This window comes from Enhydra lutris, unplaced genomic scaffold, assembly GCF_002288905.1.
Source record: "Enhydra lutris kenyoni isolate GAN:26980312 unplaced genomic scaffold, ASM228890v2 scaffoldscaffold56, whole genome shotgun sequence".
NCBI lineage: Eukaryota > Metazoa > Chordata > Mammalia > Carnivora > Mustelidae > Enhydra > Enhydra lutris.
In genome coordinates, this window is record NW_019154140.1 from 11,532,461 (window position 1) to 11,552,127 (window position 19,667).

A 19,667-nucleotide genomic window follows, 5' to 3' on the forward strand; every position below is an offset into this window, starting at 1 on the left:
GTGGTCATGAGACTTTGGGGAGGAGAGACTGGAGCTCTGGGACCCAAACATAAGTGTTCTGCTCTGCACCCAGATTAGTGGATTAGTTTTAAGAGACCAGAAGCCTCTCTTGCTGTCTCTTCAGCTGAGAGACCAAGACCCACAAGCAGAGGGAATGAGACCACGACTTGCGTTCGTCCTTCTAGTCCTGTTGTCCCACTATAGCCTGATTCTCAGGCTCCAGAGGGGATCTCCTGGACAGCTACAGAAAGGTTCACTAGGGTCATTCTAAAAAGGCTTTAGAAAAGAACTGAAACCAGACAGGCTCCGGGCTAGAATTAAGGGGAAGGGAGCTGAAGGGCAACCTAGGGAAAGGAAGCAGGTGCTGTGAGACGAAGGCCCAACGGCCAGGTGTTTAAGTTGAGGGCTGAAGGAGTACTGCCTGAAAAGCACTTGGCTTGCCCCTCCGCTTGAGGGGCAAAGAACAGTCTCCTCCCGCGTCCAGGTAAGGGCCACCCCCCACCCAAGCCTGCAAAGAGCCAGGATCCAACAGCCGCCTCGCCCCCGGACCAATCACAACCTTTCCTCAGTAAAGAGGCGGAGCCAGAAGGGAAGGACTCTTTCCTTGTCCCCGCCTTCTAAGTAAAGTAACCAATCGCTATCTGCCTAGAGAAGTAAGCGCAATCGGAAATAACCAATTATACCGCGAAGCTTTTCGTGCATGCCTGACCCTGCCCCTCCAGCTGCGACAAAGATGGCGCGCGAGCTCCTGGGTTCTGTAGTTTCCTCGGGAGTCAAAGAGTCCAGGGCTCCAGTTAGCCCTTACCGCCCCGCCCCCAGCTGCTTCCACTCTCTACTACGCATGCCCGCTCCGGGGAGCGGAGACGCGGAAAAAAGGAGGCGGAACGCTATTTAAAAAAGAAATGCGCGCGCGCACAAACACACACACACACACACACACAAAACCGCCCTCAGCTCGGGAAGCGACAGTGGACGACTCCGCTCCTCCCAGAAGGCGGTGCTGCATGCCGGGGCAAACCACGCGGAGGGTTGTGGGGCGGATAGCTCCCCTCCGGACGGAGACTCATGGAGTCGGGTGGGCGGGGGACTCCATGTCCCGGCATGCCCCGCGCCGGGCCCGACCGGCCGCGACTCGGGGCTTGGCCCCGGCCCTAGCTCGTCGGCGGTGTATTGGGGCGCATTGAGGCTGCAGTCGCGGTGGCGCCCGCGGGGACGGAGGTGGGAATGAGTGAAGAGGAGCAGGGCTCCGGCACTACCACGGGCTACGGGCTGCCCAGGTGAGCCGCTTTGTACCGATCCCTGCCGGGCGAAAAGCGTGGCGCGGTGCAGAGGAGGTATCGGCGCGGCCCCAGCATGCACCTGGCCTGAGGGTTGTTCCCGGCAAGCACTGGGGTAGTGGGCCGTGGTTCCCGGCATGCATCCCGGCAGTGGCCACTGCCTCTTGCTCTAAATAGTTTGGGGTTGGCCCGGTTCCCAGACTGCACTTGGGGCACTGGGCTTTATGCTCTCGACATTCAGTGCATTTGGTGGGTACCGGGTCCCTGGCCTGCACTGTCAGGGGACATGCACTTCCTAACTGCACTGGGGTACGGGCTCCTCCTCCTTAACTGAGACTTGAACAGTGCATTCTCCGCTTGCTCTGGGGGCCGTGCACCCTGCTTTCCCAGCCTGCATCCCTACTCCACATTGAATCCAGCTAATGTCTTCTCTACTCTCCGGGGTCCCCTGGACCCTATGTCCCCCATAGTGTGCCTGGGTCTGATATTATAGTGCTTGGCCAGGTGGGTGCAGAGTTGGACGTGTGATAAGAGTCTGTGCCCCCCGCCTCCCCCAGTATAGAGCAAATGCTGGCAGCCAACCCGGGCAAGACCCCGATCAGCCTTCTGCAGGAGTATGGGACCAGAATAGGGAAGACGCCCGTGTACGACCTCCTCAAAGCCGAGGGCCAAGCCCACCAGCCTAATTTCACCTTCCGGGTCACCGTTGGCGACACCAGCTGCACTGGTGAGGAAGGCTTGGGCATCCTGGCTGGGGTGTGCATTCCCAGGGCCCTGTTGGCTTTGTTTCTTGGAGTCTCTTCCCAGTCCTTTTCTCCAAAGCCAGTGAGGGAAGGAGAGATTTCAGGGGAAAAGCCACTGACTGGTTTGGGAAAATGGGTCTTTGAGGAGGTGGGTAGGGCTTGGGAGAGTTAGAGGAGCACGCAGGACTGGCACAGTGATCTGGCAGATTGTCATGATCCTAGAGGAGAAAGAGGAGATAAACCAAATTCTCAGTGAAGTATTTGGGGGGAGTCAGTACCTGCTGCACTGGGCTCTGTGCCAGGTGCTTGACCGAATTCCTAGTTAATCTTAAACCACAGTCTGATCCTGCGATAGAAGTGGTAGTATTCTCAAGTTGAACAGGAGGGAAGTGAGACTCAGAGGGGTTTCAGTGAGTGGTGTAAGGTCACATGTCTAGTGAGTGGCAGAGCCAGGCCTTGACTCTAGAGCCTACCCTCTTTCTGCTTTTCCAGCCATCTCTATTTATTGAGAGAAAAGAAGGTGCTTCCCAGAGGAAAGTAAAGCAGAGAAAGAATCTCCACCCAAGGTGTCTGAGCTCAGGGGCTTCCGCCCGACACGGCTTGATTTGGGGAGCTCTGGGGAAGATAAAAGCCCTCCCTTCTAGCAACTAGTGTAACATTTCCAGTCTTGGGCAGGGGCAGTTGGTGAGAGGGGCTTGGTTGACTCCCTCCAGCTATGAGGAGAGAAGCTGTGGGATGCTGGTTTTTCTTCTGTCCTCCCAGTGACCTCCAGTATTGCCCACGCCCCTCTCTCAGGTCAGGGCCCCAGCAAGAAGGCAGCCAAGCACAAGGCAGCTGAGGTGGCCCTCAAACACCTCAAAGGGGGGAGCATGCTGGAGCCGGCCCTGGAGGACAGCAGGTGAGGGAGGAACAGCCGAGGCTTCCTAGAGGCCCTGCCAGGAACCCAGGCCCCTGCGCCACCTCCTCTGCCCAGTAGGCCTGGCCTGGTGACACTTAGCCACCTTGACCTGGCCCCTTCCTGAGAGTTTCCTCTGGACAGAGCAGGATGCTGCCAGGGCTTCTGCTGCTGTGAAGGACCCTTTGGGGGGAATGTCAAGGGGCTGTGGCTGTGGTTTGGGCCCGGCTAGGGAGGGAAAGGGGTGGAGGCTGAGGCTAGAGGGGTTGCACCCCAACATGCCTCCTCTCTCTAGCAGGTTGTCCTTCCCTCTTCCACACCTACATTGGAGGTTTTTTGCCTCCCCGTGTTTCTTGGGTAGGAAGAGACCCTCCTTCCCCTTTTCTTAGTCTTCTTGATCCAGTGTTTGGCAGCAAAGTCTCCGAGGAGGAAAAGCTGGTGGTTAAGCTTCCCTGAGTCTTTGGCTCCAGCGGGAAGGAATTTTCTTAGGGAATGGGCAGGTCAGGAGGACCTGGGTCCCCACCCTCTACTCCCCCCACCCCCAACATGGGTGTGAATCAAAGGCCCCCTTCCCCTCGGGAAGTTCTTTTTCTCCCCTAGACTCTTCACTGCCTGAGGACATTCCAGTTTTTCCTGCTGCAGCGGCTGCTACTCCTGTTACATCTGCTGTTCCAACCAGGTATCTTGTATTTCCTGCTGGCCTGAAGGGGGGAGGAAGGGGTCCTGGCTCCTGGTCCCCCAGCCCTTGGCCCCAGCTGGTCAGGCAGGAGGAAGTCTGAGAGTAAACAGAGGATGGAATAGTTGGGGACCAGAATTTGAAGAATTTGCACCAATTGGTAAGCTCTTGGGACAGGAGGTAATTTATGACTTTTAAATAGCCACAGGGATGAGGTGTTTGACCATGTTCAAGGGTCTCGAAGGCCCCATTTTCTTCTGAATTGGTCACATGGTGGTCCTGTGTGTGCCTCCCATCAGGTGCTTCCAGGGACTGGATATACAGCCCCTCGCCCACTGTTCTGCCAAGGTGATGATCCGGTGTTCCAGAAAAATCTAAATGGGCCTGGGCCCTGGAAGAGACCTCACTTGGGTGGGAAAGGGAGGAAGCAGGCTGGATGTTTGGAGAGACAGCTGCTTGCCTGGCAGACACTAGGGAGATGGTTGTGGGAACACCAGAGCAGAGCTTAGGACTCATGGAGAGCCACAAAGGGGATAGCCCCATCAGCTTTGGCCCTGGACCCTTTTTCCTTCAGGACCCCCCCCATGGAGGTGCAGCCCCCCGTCTCCCCTCAGCAGTCTGAGTGCAATCCTGTTGGCGCTCTGCAGGTGTGCCCCCATCCTCATTTCCTGTGCATGCCTGTCTTCCCTTGGACCTGGGGCTGTGAGGGATGGTTATGCAGGGGCTCTTCCCCGGTCTGAGGGCTTTTCCCACCCCCCTTCGTTCCTCCTCCCTGGAATCTGAGGCTCCCAGGGTAGGAGGGAGAGGATGTAAGGAGTCTTTTCTCACTCTGCCTTGTGCACCCTTGTTTCTCCTTCCCAAGGAGCTGGTGGTGCAGAAAGGCTGGCGGTTGCCCGAGTACACGGTGACCCAGGAGTCTGGGCCGGCCCACCGCAAAGAGTTTACCATGACCTGCCGAGTGGAACGTTTCATTGAGATTGGTAACTGGGCAGAGGGGAGTTCTTGAAGCTACTCCAGCCCTGGCCACAGGCAACTCCTAGCCTCTCTGTGCTACAGCCTCACTGTCCTGGCTGAGACCCCTGGCTCAGCTCCTTCTCCCAGCTGCTGCTTTGTCCTGGCCTCCCCCGACCCTCTCTGGCTGACCAGGTTCTTAGGTGCATGGCAGGGCCCAAGCTCCTCTTTCCAGTTGACATCCCACAGGGGACCCCAAGCTTGAGCTGGGTGGAAAGCACTGGAAAGCCTGTTGGGAATCATAACCCAGCAACCCTCTCCCCACACGCAGGCAGTGGCACCTCCAAAAAGCTGGCAAAGCGTAATGCAGCGGCCAAAATGCTGCTTCGAGTGCACACGGTGCCTCTGGATGCCCGGGATGGGAATGAGGCAGAGCCCGATGACGATCACTTCTCCATTGTAAGTGGCTTGTGTGGGCCAGGCCCTGTGGTCCATCCTCCATGCCAGGCAGGACACTGGGGACTTGGGCCTGTCACCGGGGGGTGAGCCTCTCTGGATCCCAGGCCAGCTCCTGCCCATTTTTCTCCCAGACCTCCTTGGCTGTCCCCCTCCCCACAACCTCAGCTGTAGGCCTACCTGGCGAGTGCTGTGGGGAGGTGGCCCAGGGCTGGAGCCCTGGAGCCTGCACTTACTGGAATGAGGAAGGCTGCCTGGACACCTGGCCCAGACTCCAGTAGTTAGAGGGGGCCAACTCGGGGAAGGCTGGCTGGATGAAGCATTCCTTTTGTGGGTTTTTCTCTCCTTGGCATCGAATGTCCTGTTAAATGCCTGGGTCTCAGTTCATGGCCGCATCTTTCTCACTGTTGCCATCTTGTCAGGGTGTGGGCTCCCGCCTGGATGGACTTCGGAACCGGGGTCCAGGCTGCACCTGGGATTCTTTGCGGAATTCAGTGGGAGAGAAGATCCTGTCCCTCCGCAGCTGCTCCTTGGGCGCTTTAGGTGCTCTGGGCCCTGCCTGCTGCAGTGTCCTTAGTGAGCTGTCTGAGGAGCAGGCCTTCCATGTCAGCTACCTGGATATTGGTATGGCTAGTTGGGAGGCCAGGGGATGGTGGGGACTGAGCCGGAGCAAGTATGGACGGACCCACAGGGGGTTGGGGAGGGCATGACCACGAGGATGCGGATACCCCCCTCCCCGTGCTGCCTTCCCACCCAACATCACCTCCATCCTCTCTTTCGGTCTCCAGAGGAACTGAGCCTGAGCGGGCTCTGCCAGTGCCTGGTGGAGCTGTCCACGCAGCCAGCGACTGTGTGTCACGGCTCCGCGACGACCAGAGAGGCAGCTCGTGGGGAGGCTGCTCGCCGGGCCCTGCAGTACCTCAAGATCATGGCGGGTAGCAAGTAAAGCCCCAGCCGGACTCGGACACGCCTCCTGGCTCCCTGCTCTTCTTCCCCCAGCCCGCGCGTCTGTTCAGCTCTGGTGCCCCCCTACCCCGGAGGTGCCGTCTCTACCTCTGACACAGACTGCCTGCCTGCAGGCTGAGGAGGACACTGGGCCAGCAGCCAGGGACCACGGGGCCTTGGCTGGCCCAAGATCTGTCCTCATGGCACTGGTGATGATGAGTGGGAATGAAATCTGGGGGCTCTCCCTGAGAGCCTGGAATAAATGTGCTGCCTCTTGGATTCTTAAACCCCGCTCTTTCTGTTCCCCTGCCTAGGGCTGACAGCAGAGGAGGTTAGCACCAGGGTACCCTGTTGTGCCTCCCCAACTTGTTCTGGTGGCAGGAGGCCCCATCACCTGTGTTCCTGCAGAGCTTGGTTTGACAGAGATGGAGGGGCTGTGGCCCTGGCCCTGGGGCTCTCTTCCTGCCCTTTCAAGTCTCAGACGGACAGACACATGGATTCAGAAGCCACAGCTTTATTAGGGGAGGAGGGGAGGCCTGGCCCTTGTAGTTGGGAGCTTTGCATGCATACATATCAAGGGATGACAGGTCACTTCTTCCCAAAGCGCTGAGGGGCAGCCAGACTCCAGAAGGGGGAGCTGAGCCCCTCCCTGGCTTGGGGACTCAGCTGTTCGCTGCTCCAGGAGCCCCGGGCGTTTCTGCCAAACCTTGGGAGAGATTCATCTTCAACTGTAGGTCCTTTCAGCCCCTCCTCCTCCAGCCCCCACCCTCCTGTTTGGCTCAGGCCTGGACCTTGTCTCTCTCAGACTCACCTCTGGGGCTGGAACAGAAAGGCTGGGCTCCGGCCAGGTCTCTGCATGGCCTGGAGCAGGGAGCGCAAGAGTGACCCAGGGGTCTGGACCTCCTGCAGTGGGTAGGCTCCGCTGTCTTCCTCCTGTGGTACAGGGGCATTGGGGAGGGAAGATGGGCAAAGGCCGTGGACATTTTAGGTCACACGGGGAAAGGAGTGACTCAGAGGCACGTTGTAGGAGGCTGAGGACCCACTGAAGACCCTGGCAGCCAGAGTATTTGAACTGAGAGCACAAGTCTCAAGTGGAGATAGAAAAATGGTGACAGTGGGGGAGCAGGGGGAGGTGCCTAGGTGACACAGTCCGTTAAGTGGCCCACTCTTGATTTTGGCTCAGGTCGTGATCTCAGGGTTGTGGGATCAAGCCCCCCATCGGGCTCTGCATCGTGTGGAGCCTGCTGGAGATTCTCTCCCTGCCCTCTGCCCCTCTTCTCACTCGCCTTCTCGCCAAATAAAATCTTTTAAAAAATAAAAACAAAGAAAAATCGTGACATGGGGCTGGGGCAGTAACTTACCATGAAGATCTGGTCTTCACCTCCGTCGCCTGGTCCTCCAGCACAGCCTCCGTCTGTTAGTAGCAGCACCATCAGCAGCACTGCGGCCCGCCTGGGCTCCATGCTGCCATCTGCCTTCCTGGAGCCATACCCGCTTCTTATACCTGCGGTGGCCCGGCCCCCCACCCCGCGGTAGCCTGAGGGGCAGTCTAGAGCGGGCGAGGGAAATGCATCGCTCAATGAGGAGCCGCCTGGGAGCCCCTCCCACGGCACCTCTGGGACTTCCTGCTCCCAGCCTCGGGCCCCCAGCCCCTAAGGCTGGAGTTACAGACTTTATTAGATGCATAAATTCTGTCTCCAAAGCTCAAGAAGCATCATTAATTGCAGATGCTTTGTCAGAGCCAGGCCCTAGGGGGCCTTCAAGAACCCCCAATTCCTCAACAGTTTCGAGAGTTCCAATCGATCACCTCCTCGCTTTCCTAACTTGAGAGTAAAAGCATGAAGTCTTGTCAAGAAGGTCTAGGCACCATGTCTTGGAACAGAGGAAAGGAGGGAAGAGCCAGGGTTAGAGTGAGCCAGGATGACCCAGCCTGGTCCCTCTTGTGACTATGGCTGCCGCGGGGTCATCCAGCCCCTTCATCCCCTTGCCTATGTGCCCTTTGGGGGGATAAAAATGGAGACACTCCTCTGACATTTGCCTGTGGATAGGAAAGTGGGATACAGAAGGAGACTAAAAGGTTTCAGAGTCCACAGAAAGTGGGGATTGCTCCCCATCATGGACACAAGCCCCATGCTCACGGGGGAGCCCCACTCAGGCTCTGCCTCACCTGGGCGTCTGCCGCCATCCTTTACAGCTGAAGCACTCTGCTGCCACCCTGTGGCCACAGCTTGACACTGTCAGGGCCGGCCATTTCCTGTCTCTGCTCTTTGAGGGGTGAGGCTACGTAGATGGAGGTTCCTACCGCCCTGACTCTAAGGGGTCCCCGAAAGGCAGGGGCAGGATACTAGGGTTGGTATCTGGTTTTGTTCACCTCCTTCTAGTCACCCCAGCCTCTGCCTGGCTCCGACCTGTGAGGGCAGGCGACAAGAATCCTGCCTTTTTAGGCAAAAATCGTTTTTCCTCAGGAGTCCTTTAAAGTCATCTGGTTCACTTTTCCTTCTGACCTTAGAATCCCTTCCTGAGCATCAGTGCCTGGCCTCCCGACCCCAGTGTGGTTCTCCAGCCTATCTATGCTGCAGAGCGGCCATGGTGCCAAGAGCCTGTGCATCAGTCTTGGGCAAGCAAGCTCTCTAAACTGCAGTTTCTTCACCTAAAACATGGCAACATTGAAAGGAACTACTTTCTAGGGTGGGCATTATTTGAGATAATTCCTGTAATCCACCCAGCACAGGATCTAGCACAGAGCAAGTGTCCTCAAAAGCGTTAGCAGTGCTGCCCCTGCATACACAAGTCCCAGTGAACTTGTCTCCTGAGACAGTGATCAAGCAGGCTTACCTGAGAACCAAGCTGGCTCCCATGAAGTTATAGAACACTGCACATCTTTCATGTGTGTAAGCTTTCCATGTATCTGAAGACAGATATCCCCCTTCCACTCTGCAGTCTTAAGGGGATCCCCCCTGCTCCCTTTAAAGCAAGGCATCTAGAAACCAATTCATAATTTTGGGGAGGTAGAATAGAGCAGGTTCATCTGGATGTTTTAGATACTAATTCGGCCTAAGCTAGGGTGAACCCTTCTGTATGCTTTGTTCCCCAGCTGGTCCCAAGCACAGAACCTGGCGGTCCTCATCACTACATTCTGGAATTTCACTGCTTCTTAAAAGGGACGATCCAGTCCATGGGTTTTTCTGTGGGAAATGGATCCTATGCCACATCAAGGTCCTTCTCTGTTCTTCCCTGACAGCAGTCCCGAGGAGCAGGGCTGTGAGCGGGTGTGGGCCTCGGGACTGCACAGAATGGCTCTGGGCTCGGAGTGGTTTTCACCCCAGCTCCGGCACTTTACTGTGCGCCTTGGCAAATGTCTTAACTGAAACCTTAGTTCATCTTAAATGAGGCAACTACTCCTGTTATTAACAGGTTGTTGCGAAAAGTGAATGACTTACTGAATACAAAGTGTCTTGTGTTCCATCTAGCATAGAGCAGCTAATAAATGTTCACAACCCTGACTCTCCTAGTATCCCTGATCATCAATTACAAGTGGACCTGAGCTGAGGCTCAATTCAGCAAGGGTCCGGTCTAGCTAACTTCCTATGTCCAGGAGGGAGGGGACTGCTCTCTCCCTTGGCAGGCATAGGCACATCTTGGAGATACTGCTGGTTCAGTTCCAGACCACTACAATAAAGCAAGTAACGCACTGGGAGTCAAATGAATTTTGTTTCCCAGTGCATATAAAAGTTATGTTTACACTACACTGCAGCCTATTAAGTGTGCAATAGCATTATATCTGAAAAACAAAACAATGTGTATGCCTTAATTTAAAAATTTGCTTAGGGGTGCCTGTGTGGCTAAGTCTTGGTTAATTAAGCATCTGCCTTTGGCTCAGGTCATGATTCGGGTGTCCTGCAATGGAGTCCCACCCACATCCGGCTCCCTGCTCAGTGGGGAGTCTGCTTCTTCTTCTCTAACCCTCCCCCCACGCCACCTGTGCTCTCTCTCACTTGCACTCTAATAAAATCTTAAAATAAAATATTGCTTAAATATGATTGTTATTTAAAAAATTTTTTTCAAGTAAGCTCCACACCCAACGTGGAGTTTGAACTCAGGCTGAGTTCAAGAGTCGAGACCCTGAGATCGAGAGTCCCACACTCTACTGACTGAGCCAGCCAGGCGCCCTGTAAGTCAGTCTTTCGCTGGTGGAGGGTCTGGTCTTGATGTTGCTCACTGCTAGACTGGTGGTTGCTGAAGGGTGGGGTGGCTGTGGCAATTTCTTTAAATTGACAATGAAGTTTGCTACATCGATTGGCTCTTCCTTTCACAAACGATTTCTCTGTAGTATGTGATACTGTTTGACAGTTTTTACCCATAGAATTTTCAAAACTGAGCCAAACCTCTCACACTCAGCTGCTGCTTTATCAAGTAAGTTCCTGTAATATTCTATTTAAAAAAAAATTTTTTTTTTAAAGATTTTAAGTCATCTCTATACCCGGTGTGAGGCTGGAACTCACAGCTATGAGATCAACAGTCGTGTGCTCTTCTGACTGAGCCAGCCAGGCATCCCTGTAATATTCTAAGTCCTTTGTCATTCCTACAAGTCTTCACATTCCATCTCAAGAAACCACTTTCTTTGCTCATCCACAAAAAGCAACTCAATTGTTCAACTTTTATCATGAGGCTGCGCCAATTCGGTCAGTCCCACCTTCAGGCTCTACTTCAAAGTCTAGTTCTCTTGCTATTTCCACAACTATAGTTACTTCCTCCACTAAAGTCTTGTACCTTCAATTTGTAAAAACAAAGAACAATACCCCAAAACCAACCAACCACACACACAAACATGCAGAGTCTTTAAAGTGTGATAAAGTGAAGTGCAAGAAAACAAAAAGGCCTGTAGGGGCAATGGCTTAATTCTTCTAGAACTTGGGAAACTGCCCTACCTTCGGTCTCCTTTCAAAACGTCTCAATCTTGGCTTTGGTATTTGGCTCTCAGCAACTTACTTTCTTACCCTTCTCTGTAACCCCATGTGCTCCTGACCACAACACAGGGAAGATCACCACTACCTTTCCACTCTCCTCTGGAGACACAGTCTCCCTGCTTGTGTCGATTATTCCAAACACCAACCACAAACAGCTTCCGTTATCACTCCTCTTCTACTGGGAGATCCTCAGAGGCACCTGCTACCTCCTGGTCAAGTTTTTCAGCCTGGCTCACTCTTCTCACCTGTGCTAATTATCTAGGGATATACAGATTGCCCTATCCCTCACCATAGTTCCTGACCATTACTTGTTCTCCTTGTGACTTTTACCCCTTTCCAAACAAGCTCCACCCCTCATTTCCAAAACGAGCTCTTCCCCACATCCACAGAACTGATAGAATCTGTGGAAAGCTTCCCTTTCTATGTGTGCGCTCCCCCAGTCATGTCAAAACTTCCTGAGAGTAGGGTTTGTTTTTGTTTTTATTGTTGGGAAGAAGGGGACAAAACACTGAAAGGGAAGAGGACGCTTGCCTTCACACACCCTACCATCCCCTATCCACATAAAGCCCATGAGTTTAGCCATGAGGTTCCCATGATGCCAAGGACCCTGTCCCCAGGGTAGTGCACAGATCTGACCCCTAGTCTCAGTACCTTCTTTCGTGTTCTATAATTTATATGAACCACCTACCTTCTTTAGGCTGTGTCTTCCCTGCATAAAAAAGAGGGATAAGAATCCCTGCTCCTTCTGTCCTCAGATATAGGAGAGTGAGGAAGAGCAAAAACATGAAAGCCCGATGAATTCCCAGCAAGAGTGGCCAACGGGACTCGAAGATGGGAGTACTGAAGCATTAGACAGAACAGTGGTTCTCTCGATAGTTTAATGTTATATTTGCAGCATAAATAAGGCACAATATATGTCAGGGCGAGGGGGAGCAGGAGAAGGCATGGCGGGGGGCGGGGGGGGGGTAACTGCTGGGGGGGAAGGGGGATAGGAGAGGGGAGGGGGAGGGAGAATAGAGTGAAGCCTCTGCCTCAGCCTGTCCCAGGAGATTGTGAGAGCCCGCTCACAGGGATCATGCTGAGTTGGGTGGCAGGGAAAGGGGACAAGACAGTTTTGTAACAAAACAGCCTGTAGCACTACATCCTCCCACATGTCAAAGTACACCACTGGGGACTGGGGGAGACCCAGACCCAGAGTCGAGCTCTTGGTGAGATGGAGAGGTGCTGCTACATGTCGAAGATATACAGATGAAGAGAGCTATAACCATAGATACACATGGCTTGCTTTCAACAGATACTATGTCCGGAGGCGGCAGCCTCCACTGTTGGGGCTGGAGGCTCATCTCCCTGCCGGAAAGGGGTGTGTAGGTGTGCGTGTGTGTGTGTGTGTGTGTGTGTGTGTGTGTGTGTACAGGACAGCTAGAGCTCCAGCTGGACCTTCCTGTAACAAAGAATGTGGAGTAACCAGTCTGCAAGGGAATATGGGACAATTCTTGTCCAGACCAAGGCAGGACAGGTTTGAGGAGGAAGTAGAAGGAAGACAAACCTAGATTTTGAGATGAATGACGTGGTTGTTGTTCTAATGGGGGTGGAGAGAGGGACGGGAGGAAATGGAAAAATGTGTTAGTGCTAAGGCAGAGGATGGTACTTAAAATATCCTGACACCCTACAAGGATGTCCCAGCTTGCCTCTAAGGCAATGGTTCTCACACGTTAGTGTGCACTAGAATCACAGGGAGTGCTTGTTAGAGTCCAGCCCAAGTTCCCAATTCAATAGGTCTGTGGTGGGGCCCAAATGTGGTGTCTAACAAGCTCCCAGATGCTGGTGCTACTGATGCTCCTGGTCCTGGATTACATCCTGAGAACCACCACACAAGGGAAAGTCAATAAAACTAGTGCTCATAGCCATTTCTTACAGCTAAAATTGCACTCACCAGTAGCTAGTGGTGGTGAGATACCAGCCCGCCATTAAGAAAATAAAATCAACCCTAGCAGCTACAGCACAAACCTGCATTTACAGAGGACATAGCTGCCTTCACCTGCCCTACTCTCCCCAGCCTCTTCTCAATCTGGATAGCATTTTGCCCCAAAGAGCAACGAATGACCTGCTAACAGAGGGTGGGAATGGTGGCCAGCAGCTGATGCTCATTCCTGCTGGGTTACCACTCAGGGGGCTTGGGTGGGGATTTATGTCTCTGTGTACATGCATGTGTGCAAACACGAACAGACAGAAATCAGTTCCATACTATGAGTGGGATGATTAGGGTTGTGGGAGGCTGAAGTAGGATGGGGGCTCCTCTAATCTGCCTTAGGATCCTCACCTGTCCTGTTCCTCCCTCTGCCCCTGTCAAACAAAAGTCTAAAGAAAGCAGAAAGAGCATATCAACAAAGGCATACGTGATATAACTAGGAGGACTGGATTCTAAATGGACTGGTTATGAAATTAAAGAAAAAAAAAAAGGAATACATTTCCTTCCTGTGTATACAATGTACAATATTAATGAAAAATAATGATTTGGGGATGGGAAGGAAGTCATGAGAGAAAGGGGGAGGTTTTGGGGAAAGGGTGGTCTCAGGGCTAGCACCTTTAAAGGAGCCTCTCAGTGTGGAGCAGGGGAGCCTCAGAAACCAAAGGAGGAATATTTTGGTATCTGCTTGGTGGTTCAGGCTACAGACAGGGCATGGTTATGGCTAAGTACCCCGTCAACCAGGATGGGTGGTGCCAGAGGGCAGTGAATCAGGAGAGGAGCCAAGTATAACAGAACAGGCACAGGGAAGGCAGCAAGGTGAATGAGGTTCAGTGAGGACATCTCCTTGTTTACCACTACCAGGAGTATATGGTCTAGTGCTTAGGGCCAAAGAGAGGCGTGGAGGCTGAAAGAAGCCAGATTTGGGGTGTACAACCAACAGGGAAAGAGTAAGTAAGGGAGGGCCTATTTTTCTAGCTCTCTCTAGCTGTGAGGGAAGCTTTCCCAGACTTTTCAACTCTGAGCAAGCTGAAAGGAAAAGGGCAAAAGTCTGCAGAGCAGAATACCTACATTTCTCTATGGTCTTGGTTATCTACCAGCTGTGTCTCTGGGGTGAGGTGGGAGGCCTGACTCTTGTGTTCACTCAGAAGAGTCCCAAGGCATCCATACTCCCAGCTCCTTTCAGAAAGTGTCTTTCCGTAGGCCCCTAGAAAGGCCATGGTCATTAGGAAGGGCTAAGTGACATCCTCCATGATGTTTGGTTCTGGTCCAGATGAGTCAGGAAAGCAAAGGGCAGGGAGAGTGGCCACAAGGCTGGCAGCAATGACAAGATAAGTGACATTCCCCTTAACTATGACAGTCTCAGGATAAGCAACTGCTCTGTCTTCTTAGTGAGGCCACCAACCAACTAAAGAGCTATCTGGGAGGTTCTGTCCTGCCCCTTCCCTTCCTACTGCTTTACTACTAAGGTTCTGGCAAAGCCCCTTATTTAGGTCCCCAGGAACTTCCTACCAATGAAAATGAAATAAGGACTCAAGAGAATGAGACATGGGGACTAAGAAACTAAATAAGACCCTCTAAATAAATTAGCTTTCCTACACAGGGACAGACAGCTAGGACTCAAACTTCCTCCAAGGCCAAGCAGTAAGGCAGGGCATGTGTGCAGTGACAAACGGATTCTTCACCTGAAAAACACTTGACTAAAGGGGGACGGAAAATAGTCATGGGTCTTATGAAGGCTCCTTGGGAGCCGTAAACTCAGTCAAGCTTTAGGGCAAGGCTCCTGGTAGGAAATCAAGAAAATAAAAAATGAAACACAACTAAAGCAGAACAAAGTCCCAGGGCGCAGCCGTCTAAAGGAAAAGTCCTGAGTACAAGTTATGGCTGTGAACTGTTAAAGGCAAATGGAGTCCCTGGAGGTGGTAGCTGGCGTCCTGACCATCTGCCGTGCCATTTGCTAGACTGAGTCACCTCAGGGGCTGTTCCTGTTGGGTGCTGGGTGGTAGAGGATGAGAAAACCATGTTTTCTCTCCTTTCTCTTCACCAGGTGTGTCTTGTTCAGCACCGGCTCTGAAAAGCAGGAGGGAAAATGAAAAACAGACACAACAGAACATGTCCTCTGACTGCCTCACCAGTGTTATCACTCTGAGAAGATGGGAACCTTGTAGCTTAGAATGTTTCCACATTTCCCGATGACAGCCAATTTTGGAAGACAGACTAAGAAAGGAAGCTGGCAGTTATTCTGTATATAAATTTAAGATGGAGGTAGGAGAGAGGGAGAAAAGGACATTCTTGACTTGGCCAGATGGCAAAAGGTGGCTCTGGGACAACTGGAAGAGATTCATACTGACAGGCTATTAAAGCTGACCTATCTATCCACAGGCCTCTGGCTTTGGATTGCTTCCTATGGCCCTGGTAGAAATTGCATAGTTCAGAGCCAAAGGAAGATGAGAAGTCTTAACGGGGAAGAAAGAGGGACAAGAGGGATGAATTTCTCCCCTTGTAACCTAACTCCTTACAGTAAGAATGGCTGAGAGCAATAGTCACCGACTTCCCAGGCACACCGGACCTTCACCGAGCAGGGCTCTTCTGCTGAGATCAGTACTGCCCCTCCTCTCTCCTGCCTCTTCCCATCCTACCTTACCCTCAAGAAAACCCACTCAGGACCCCGGGGACACACTGAACCTAGGGATCAGAAAGCAGAGGAGAGCTGAAGAAATATTACAGGAGCAGGGAGACCTAGCAGCTAGCCTAGGAGCCTGGTGAACGGGAGAAGGGAGATCCAGGGTGAGGGACACTTGTGAATAGAAGAGCCTAGCCTGGAAAAGACAACCTCGGGGTGGGGCTGGGAGATGGGAGAAGAGCCAGGGAGTGCAAGAGTGCCCTACACAACAGCTCCAGAGGGCTGTGCCTGGAGAGAGACTGAGGCAGTGACCCAGGCAGGGGAACAAAGAGGGAGAGACAGGAGCAGATGGACGACCAAAAGGAGTTATATATGCTTTGGCCAGTAAACTCTTGTAAGACATTAAGAATCAATCCAGTAACCTGATAGAATGAGCTTCAAACTCTCCTGTTCCTGCTTGCCCTAATGGTCACTGCAGGAGGGTGGACTATGGAAGTGGGGGGATCAGCCAGTCACACCAGGGTCACTTTCCCTTTTCACTAACAAGAAGAGCTAATAAGGCCACAAGATGATCTTGCCAAGGCTTAGCAGGAGGTGGAAAAGGCCCCAGCAGTAGACTGAGAAAACTCAAGACACAAAACGAGGTACCCAAATAGATCTGGAAATAGCTAAAAAACGACTAGAATTCTTACAGTTTTTTTCTTTCTGCTTTGTTTTGTTGTTGTTGTTTTTTGTTTGTTTGTTTTGTTTCTGGGTTTTTTTTGGTGGCAGGTAGGGAGAAGGACTAAAGTTTATGGAAGAGCTGGAAAATACTGCTAATTCATACATCAAGGGTAATTTTACATTTGCCATAAGTGAATGTTTGAACTAGACTTCAGGAAGGGGGTAAAGGGATAAAATAAGCAGCTAATGGGAGACAAAATCCTGAGCCCACTGGGTGGCTGGGGCGGGCTAGGGGGTGACCTGCCATCAACATTGGCCTCCCTCTACCTAGCAGGAAGTGGCGTGCTGCTAAGGATCAGGAAGGTAATAGCCATGGCTTAGTGGGAAGAGAGGGAACCGAGAAACCCAAAACCTAGAAGTGCAAGGGTTAGTGTTGAGAGAGACAGGTACACATGCATGGGCAGGGGTGGTTGTTCGGACCATCTGGAAAGGCCTTTGGCTGTGGGTACATCAGAAACTGCCCCCTTAGGGGATAATCTATGTGGCTCTGGGGCTGGGACGTTCCTAGTACAGGTGTCAATGTACATGACCATGTGGCTGAAAAGCCCCACATCTGTCCGTTACTCACAACACACAATCTTCCCCCCATATTGCCATGTCCAAGGCAGATGGGAGGCGATAAGATGACATCTCTCTTGGCTCTCAGGCGGGCGAGCTCTGGCTGGGGACCTCTCCACCAGGGGAGGCATCATCTGCCCGCAGACTGGGACTGTGGGGTCATGATCACATGCGACTGTATCGGCATGCTCAGTTCTGTCCTTTGGCTGGCCATCTGAGTGAGGACCGAGGTGGCTACAGCTTCAGCCGCAGAGCGAACACTGAGGCCATTGCTAGGGGCTGTTGCTGAGCTGTGTTGAATCACAGGGGCCGGAGAACCCGTTGGCTCTGAGCTTTCCTTGGGGCTTTCTGCCAGGAAGGAAGACAAAGAGCAGAGAGCAAGTAGTTAGAAAAGAGAATGGGGAAACGAGCAGGATCACCTTGTGTCATAATTCTAAAGGAGTCCCAAGCAAAGGAAGCCCATCATTCTGGGGGGCAAACTTCCCAGAATCTTAGCTTCTAAGCCACAAAGGGGCTAGGAAATGGGAAGTTCTGAGAAAGGACGCAAGAACTAGGTCCAAATTAATTTACCTATCTCACTAAAGTAACCCCCCAGCATGTTAATTACACCGTCTGGCTTCTATGTCTTTGTGTAGTTCATCACCCCTACTGGAACACTCTTCCTTTTATTCATGCCTTTTATTCATGCCTTTCAGTCTTGAAAGGTGATTTAAAATAGATCTTTTTTTTTTCTTTTTTTTTTTTTTAGCTATCCTCTCTGATTAATTCCCACAAGAATTTAATCATTCCATTTTTTAAAAAAGATTTTATTTACTTATTTGACAGAGAGAGAAATCACAAGTAGGCAGAGGCAGGCAGAGAGAGGGGGAAGTAAGCTCCCTGCCGAGCAGGGAGCCCGATGTGGGGCTCGATCCCAGGACCCTGGGATCATGACCTGAGCCAAAGGCAGAGGCTTAACACACTGAGCCACTCAGGCACCCCTCCATTATTTTTTTATGTTCCTTTAGCATGCACTTGCCCCACAGGTAAGCCTGATAAATATCAAGCTACACTCAGGTGAGGTTATGAACGACCCACCAGTCCTTGGCCAAGTCCAGTTACTACGACAAACTACAAAGACACCTGCTGGATCCTCCTGTCAATCCGCTAGGCATTAATGACTGAAAACATTTTATTACAGGCTATGCCACTTCACCTAAAGTGATGATAACATCTTACTCACGACCACAAATATCTGAGCTGCATGCAGAGGCAACTCCATGTGGCTCTGCAGTCAGATTTTATGAAACATCACAGCCTCCACAGCTGCTTCAACAGAGATGTGTGGAATAAATAAGGGCCAACGACCAATGGTTGTATTTTTGATTCTCTCCTAGTGAATGTATGGGTCTCCTTTCAGGATTCAGATATACATAACCTCCTCTGTGAAGCCTTCTTTGTTGCACTCATGCCATTCGCGGTCTCGTGGCGGGTGCTTTCAGAGTGCACTCATTTATTCGTTGTCTGACTGAGCATCTTGCATGAGCCAGCACCGAGGTATGTGCTGACTGAAACAGGAGCCCTGTCCTCAGGAAGCTCCCACTCCAGGGCCTCGCTGACTGGGCTAGCTGTGCTTACCTTATTCACAGGCTGACACGAGCATCTCCTCAGAACTCTGAGCCTCTCAGAGGTACAGTGTGTCACTGGCCTGCGTCAAATACCTACCACAGTGTCTACACCACACAGCAGGAACCAGATATATCTTTGCTGTAACAAATAAGTAGTTTAATGGATTGCCTGCCCCTCAAAAGTTCTTGAAGGGACTGGGCAGAAAACTTACTGAATACAGACTCCATACTGATGAAAACTCAGTCCTTGCCTTCCTTACCCCATCAAAAGGATCTGAAATGCTGATCACTAAACTTCTGGAAACACCTCCTTTTCCTGGTTTCCAGAATGCCACACTCACGACTCAGCTTATCTTCCTCCTGCCTTCTGGGAGGCTCATTCTGCCTCATTTGTAGGTTTCTTCTCCTTTCTCTGACCTCTAAATATTGGGGTACCCCAGAGCTTGATCCTGCGACTACCTCTCTCTTTCTGGCTGTGCTCTTTCAATCTGGTTTTGTAGCTTTAAAAACGAACTACATGCTTCTGATTCCCAAAGCCGTACCTTCAGCCTATCCTCTGAACCGCAGGACCACACAACCAGCCTCGGCTTGACACCCGCACCTGCAAGCGCAGCTTGTCCAACCCTGGGCTGCAGCTACACCTCCTCATCCACTTGCTTCTACACTTCCCTCTACTTCCACAAATGGCAACTCCACTCTTGCAGTTGCTCAGGCCAAAAACTTCGGTGCAGCTTTTGACTCTTTTCTCGTCTATTCCACTCCGTCTGGCCCGTCATCAGGCCCCGTCACTCTAACTTCAAAATACACCCTGAATTCAGTCCCTTCTCAGCACTTCCTCTACCACCCTCCTGGCCCAAAGCTCCACTACTGCTGGCTTGTGTGACTGCCACAGACTCTTACACAGACTGCCTGCTCCTGCCTGGGCGGCTCTGCACTAACAGAGTGGTTCTGTTCCAACCTAAGTCAGACCAGTCATGTCACTTCTATTCTAAAAACCCTCAAATGGTTCTCCCCCAACCCCCTACGTTGAGTAAAAGCCGAGGTCCTCACAAGGACCGATGAGGCCCTATATGAAAATGTTCCCGTTAGCTCCCCTACCTCATCTCCAACTACTCTCCATCCCCGGTTTTCTCTAATCCAGCCACACTAGCCCCCTTGATGTTCCCAGAATGTGCCACATGCACTCCCACTTTGGGCCTCTGCATTTGCTCTTTTGCCCTTTAGCAGTGTTTTCACCCATATAAATGCACAGCCAGCTCCCTCCCTTCCTTAAAGTCTTT

The 19,667-nt window shown here is 52.1% G+C and overlaps 3 protein-coding genes across 7 annotated transcripts in view; 1 reads left to right on the plus strand and 2 right to left on the minus strand.

Annotated features, from left to right (window-relative positions):
• Positions 1 to 1,111: 1,111 nt before the first annotated feature.
• On the plus strand, positions 1,112 to 6,384 carry LOC111157877 (TARBP2, RISC loading complex RNA binding subunit). 4 transcript variants are annotated; one of them, XM_022519583.1, is made up of 9 exons: positions 1,112 to 1,277; positions 1,835 to 2,004; positions 2,816 to 2,918; positions 3,499 to 3,594; positions 4,166 to 4,238; positions 4,454 to 4,571; positions 4,874 to 5,001; positions 5,421 to 5,622; positions 5,787 to 6,384. In XM_022519583.1, exons 1-9 carry the CDS (start codon positions 1,225 to 1,227, stop codon positions 5,942 to 5,944), a joined length of 1,101 nt encoding a protein of 366 aa, XP_022375291.1. In that variant the 5' UTR covers positions 1,112 to 1,224; the 3' UTR covers positions 5,945 to 6,384. The 4 variants fall into 4 exon arrangements, with proteins under 4 accessions (XP_022375291.1, XP_022375294.1, XP_022375293.1 ...); XM_022519585.1 differs by having other exon boundaries at positions 1,221 to 1,277; positions 1,840 to 2,004; XM_022519584.1 differs by lacking the exon at positions 1,112 to 1,277 and adding an exon at positions 1,421 to 1,526.
• Positions 6,385 to 6,441: 57 nt separating this feature from the next.
• On the minus strand, positions 6,442 to 9,688 carry LOC111157879 (neuropeptide FF-amide peptide precursor). Its single transcript, XM_022519587.1, has 3 exons — positions 7,305 to 9,688; positions 6,755 to 6,876; positions 6,442 to 6,649 (listed from the first exon to the last, which is right to left on the minus strand). The coding sequence occupies exons 1-3, from the start codon at positions 7,404 to 7,406 to the stop codon at positions 6,532 to 6,534; spliced, it is 342 nt and encodes a 113-aa protein (XP_022375295.1). The 5' UTR covers positions 7,407 to 9,688; the 3' UTR covers positions 6,442 to 6,531.
• Positions 9,689 to 9,994: 306 nt separating this feature from the next.
• Positions 9,995 to 19,667, minus strand: part of LOC111157725 (activating transcription factor 7) — a 90,456-nt gene continuing 80,783 nt past the window's right edge. For both annotated transcript variants that reach the window (XM_022519366.1, XM_022519365.1), the window contains one exon: positions 9,995 to 17,128. In XM_022519366.1, coding sequence (XP_022375074.1) covers positions 16,911 to 17,128 — 218 coding nt within the window. In that variant the 3' untranslated portion in view covers positions 9,995 to 16,910. The remainder of the gene's footprint in view (positions 17,129 to 19,667) is intronic.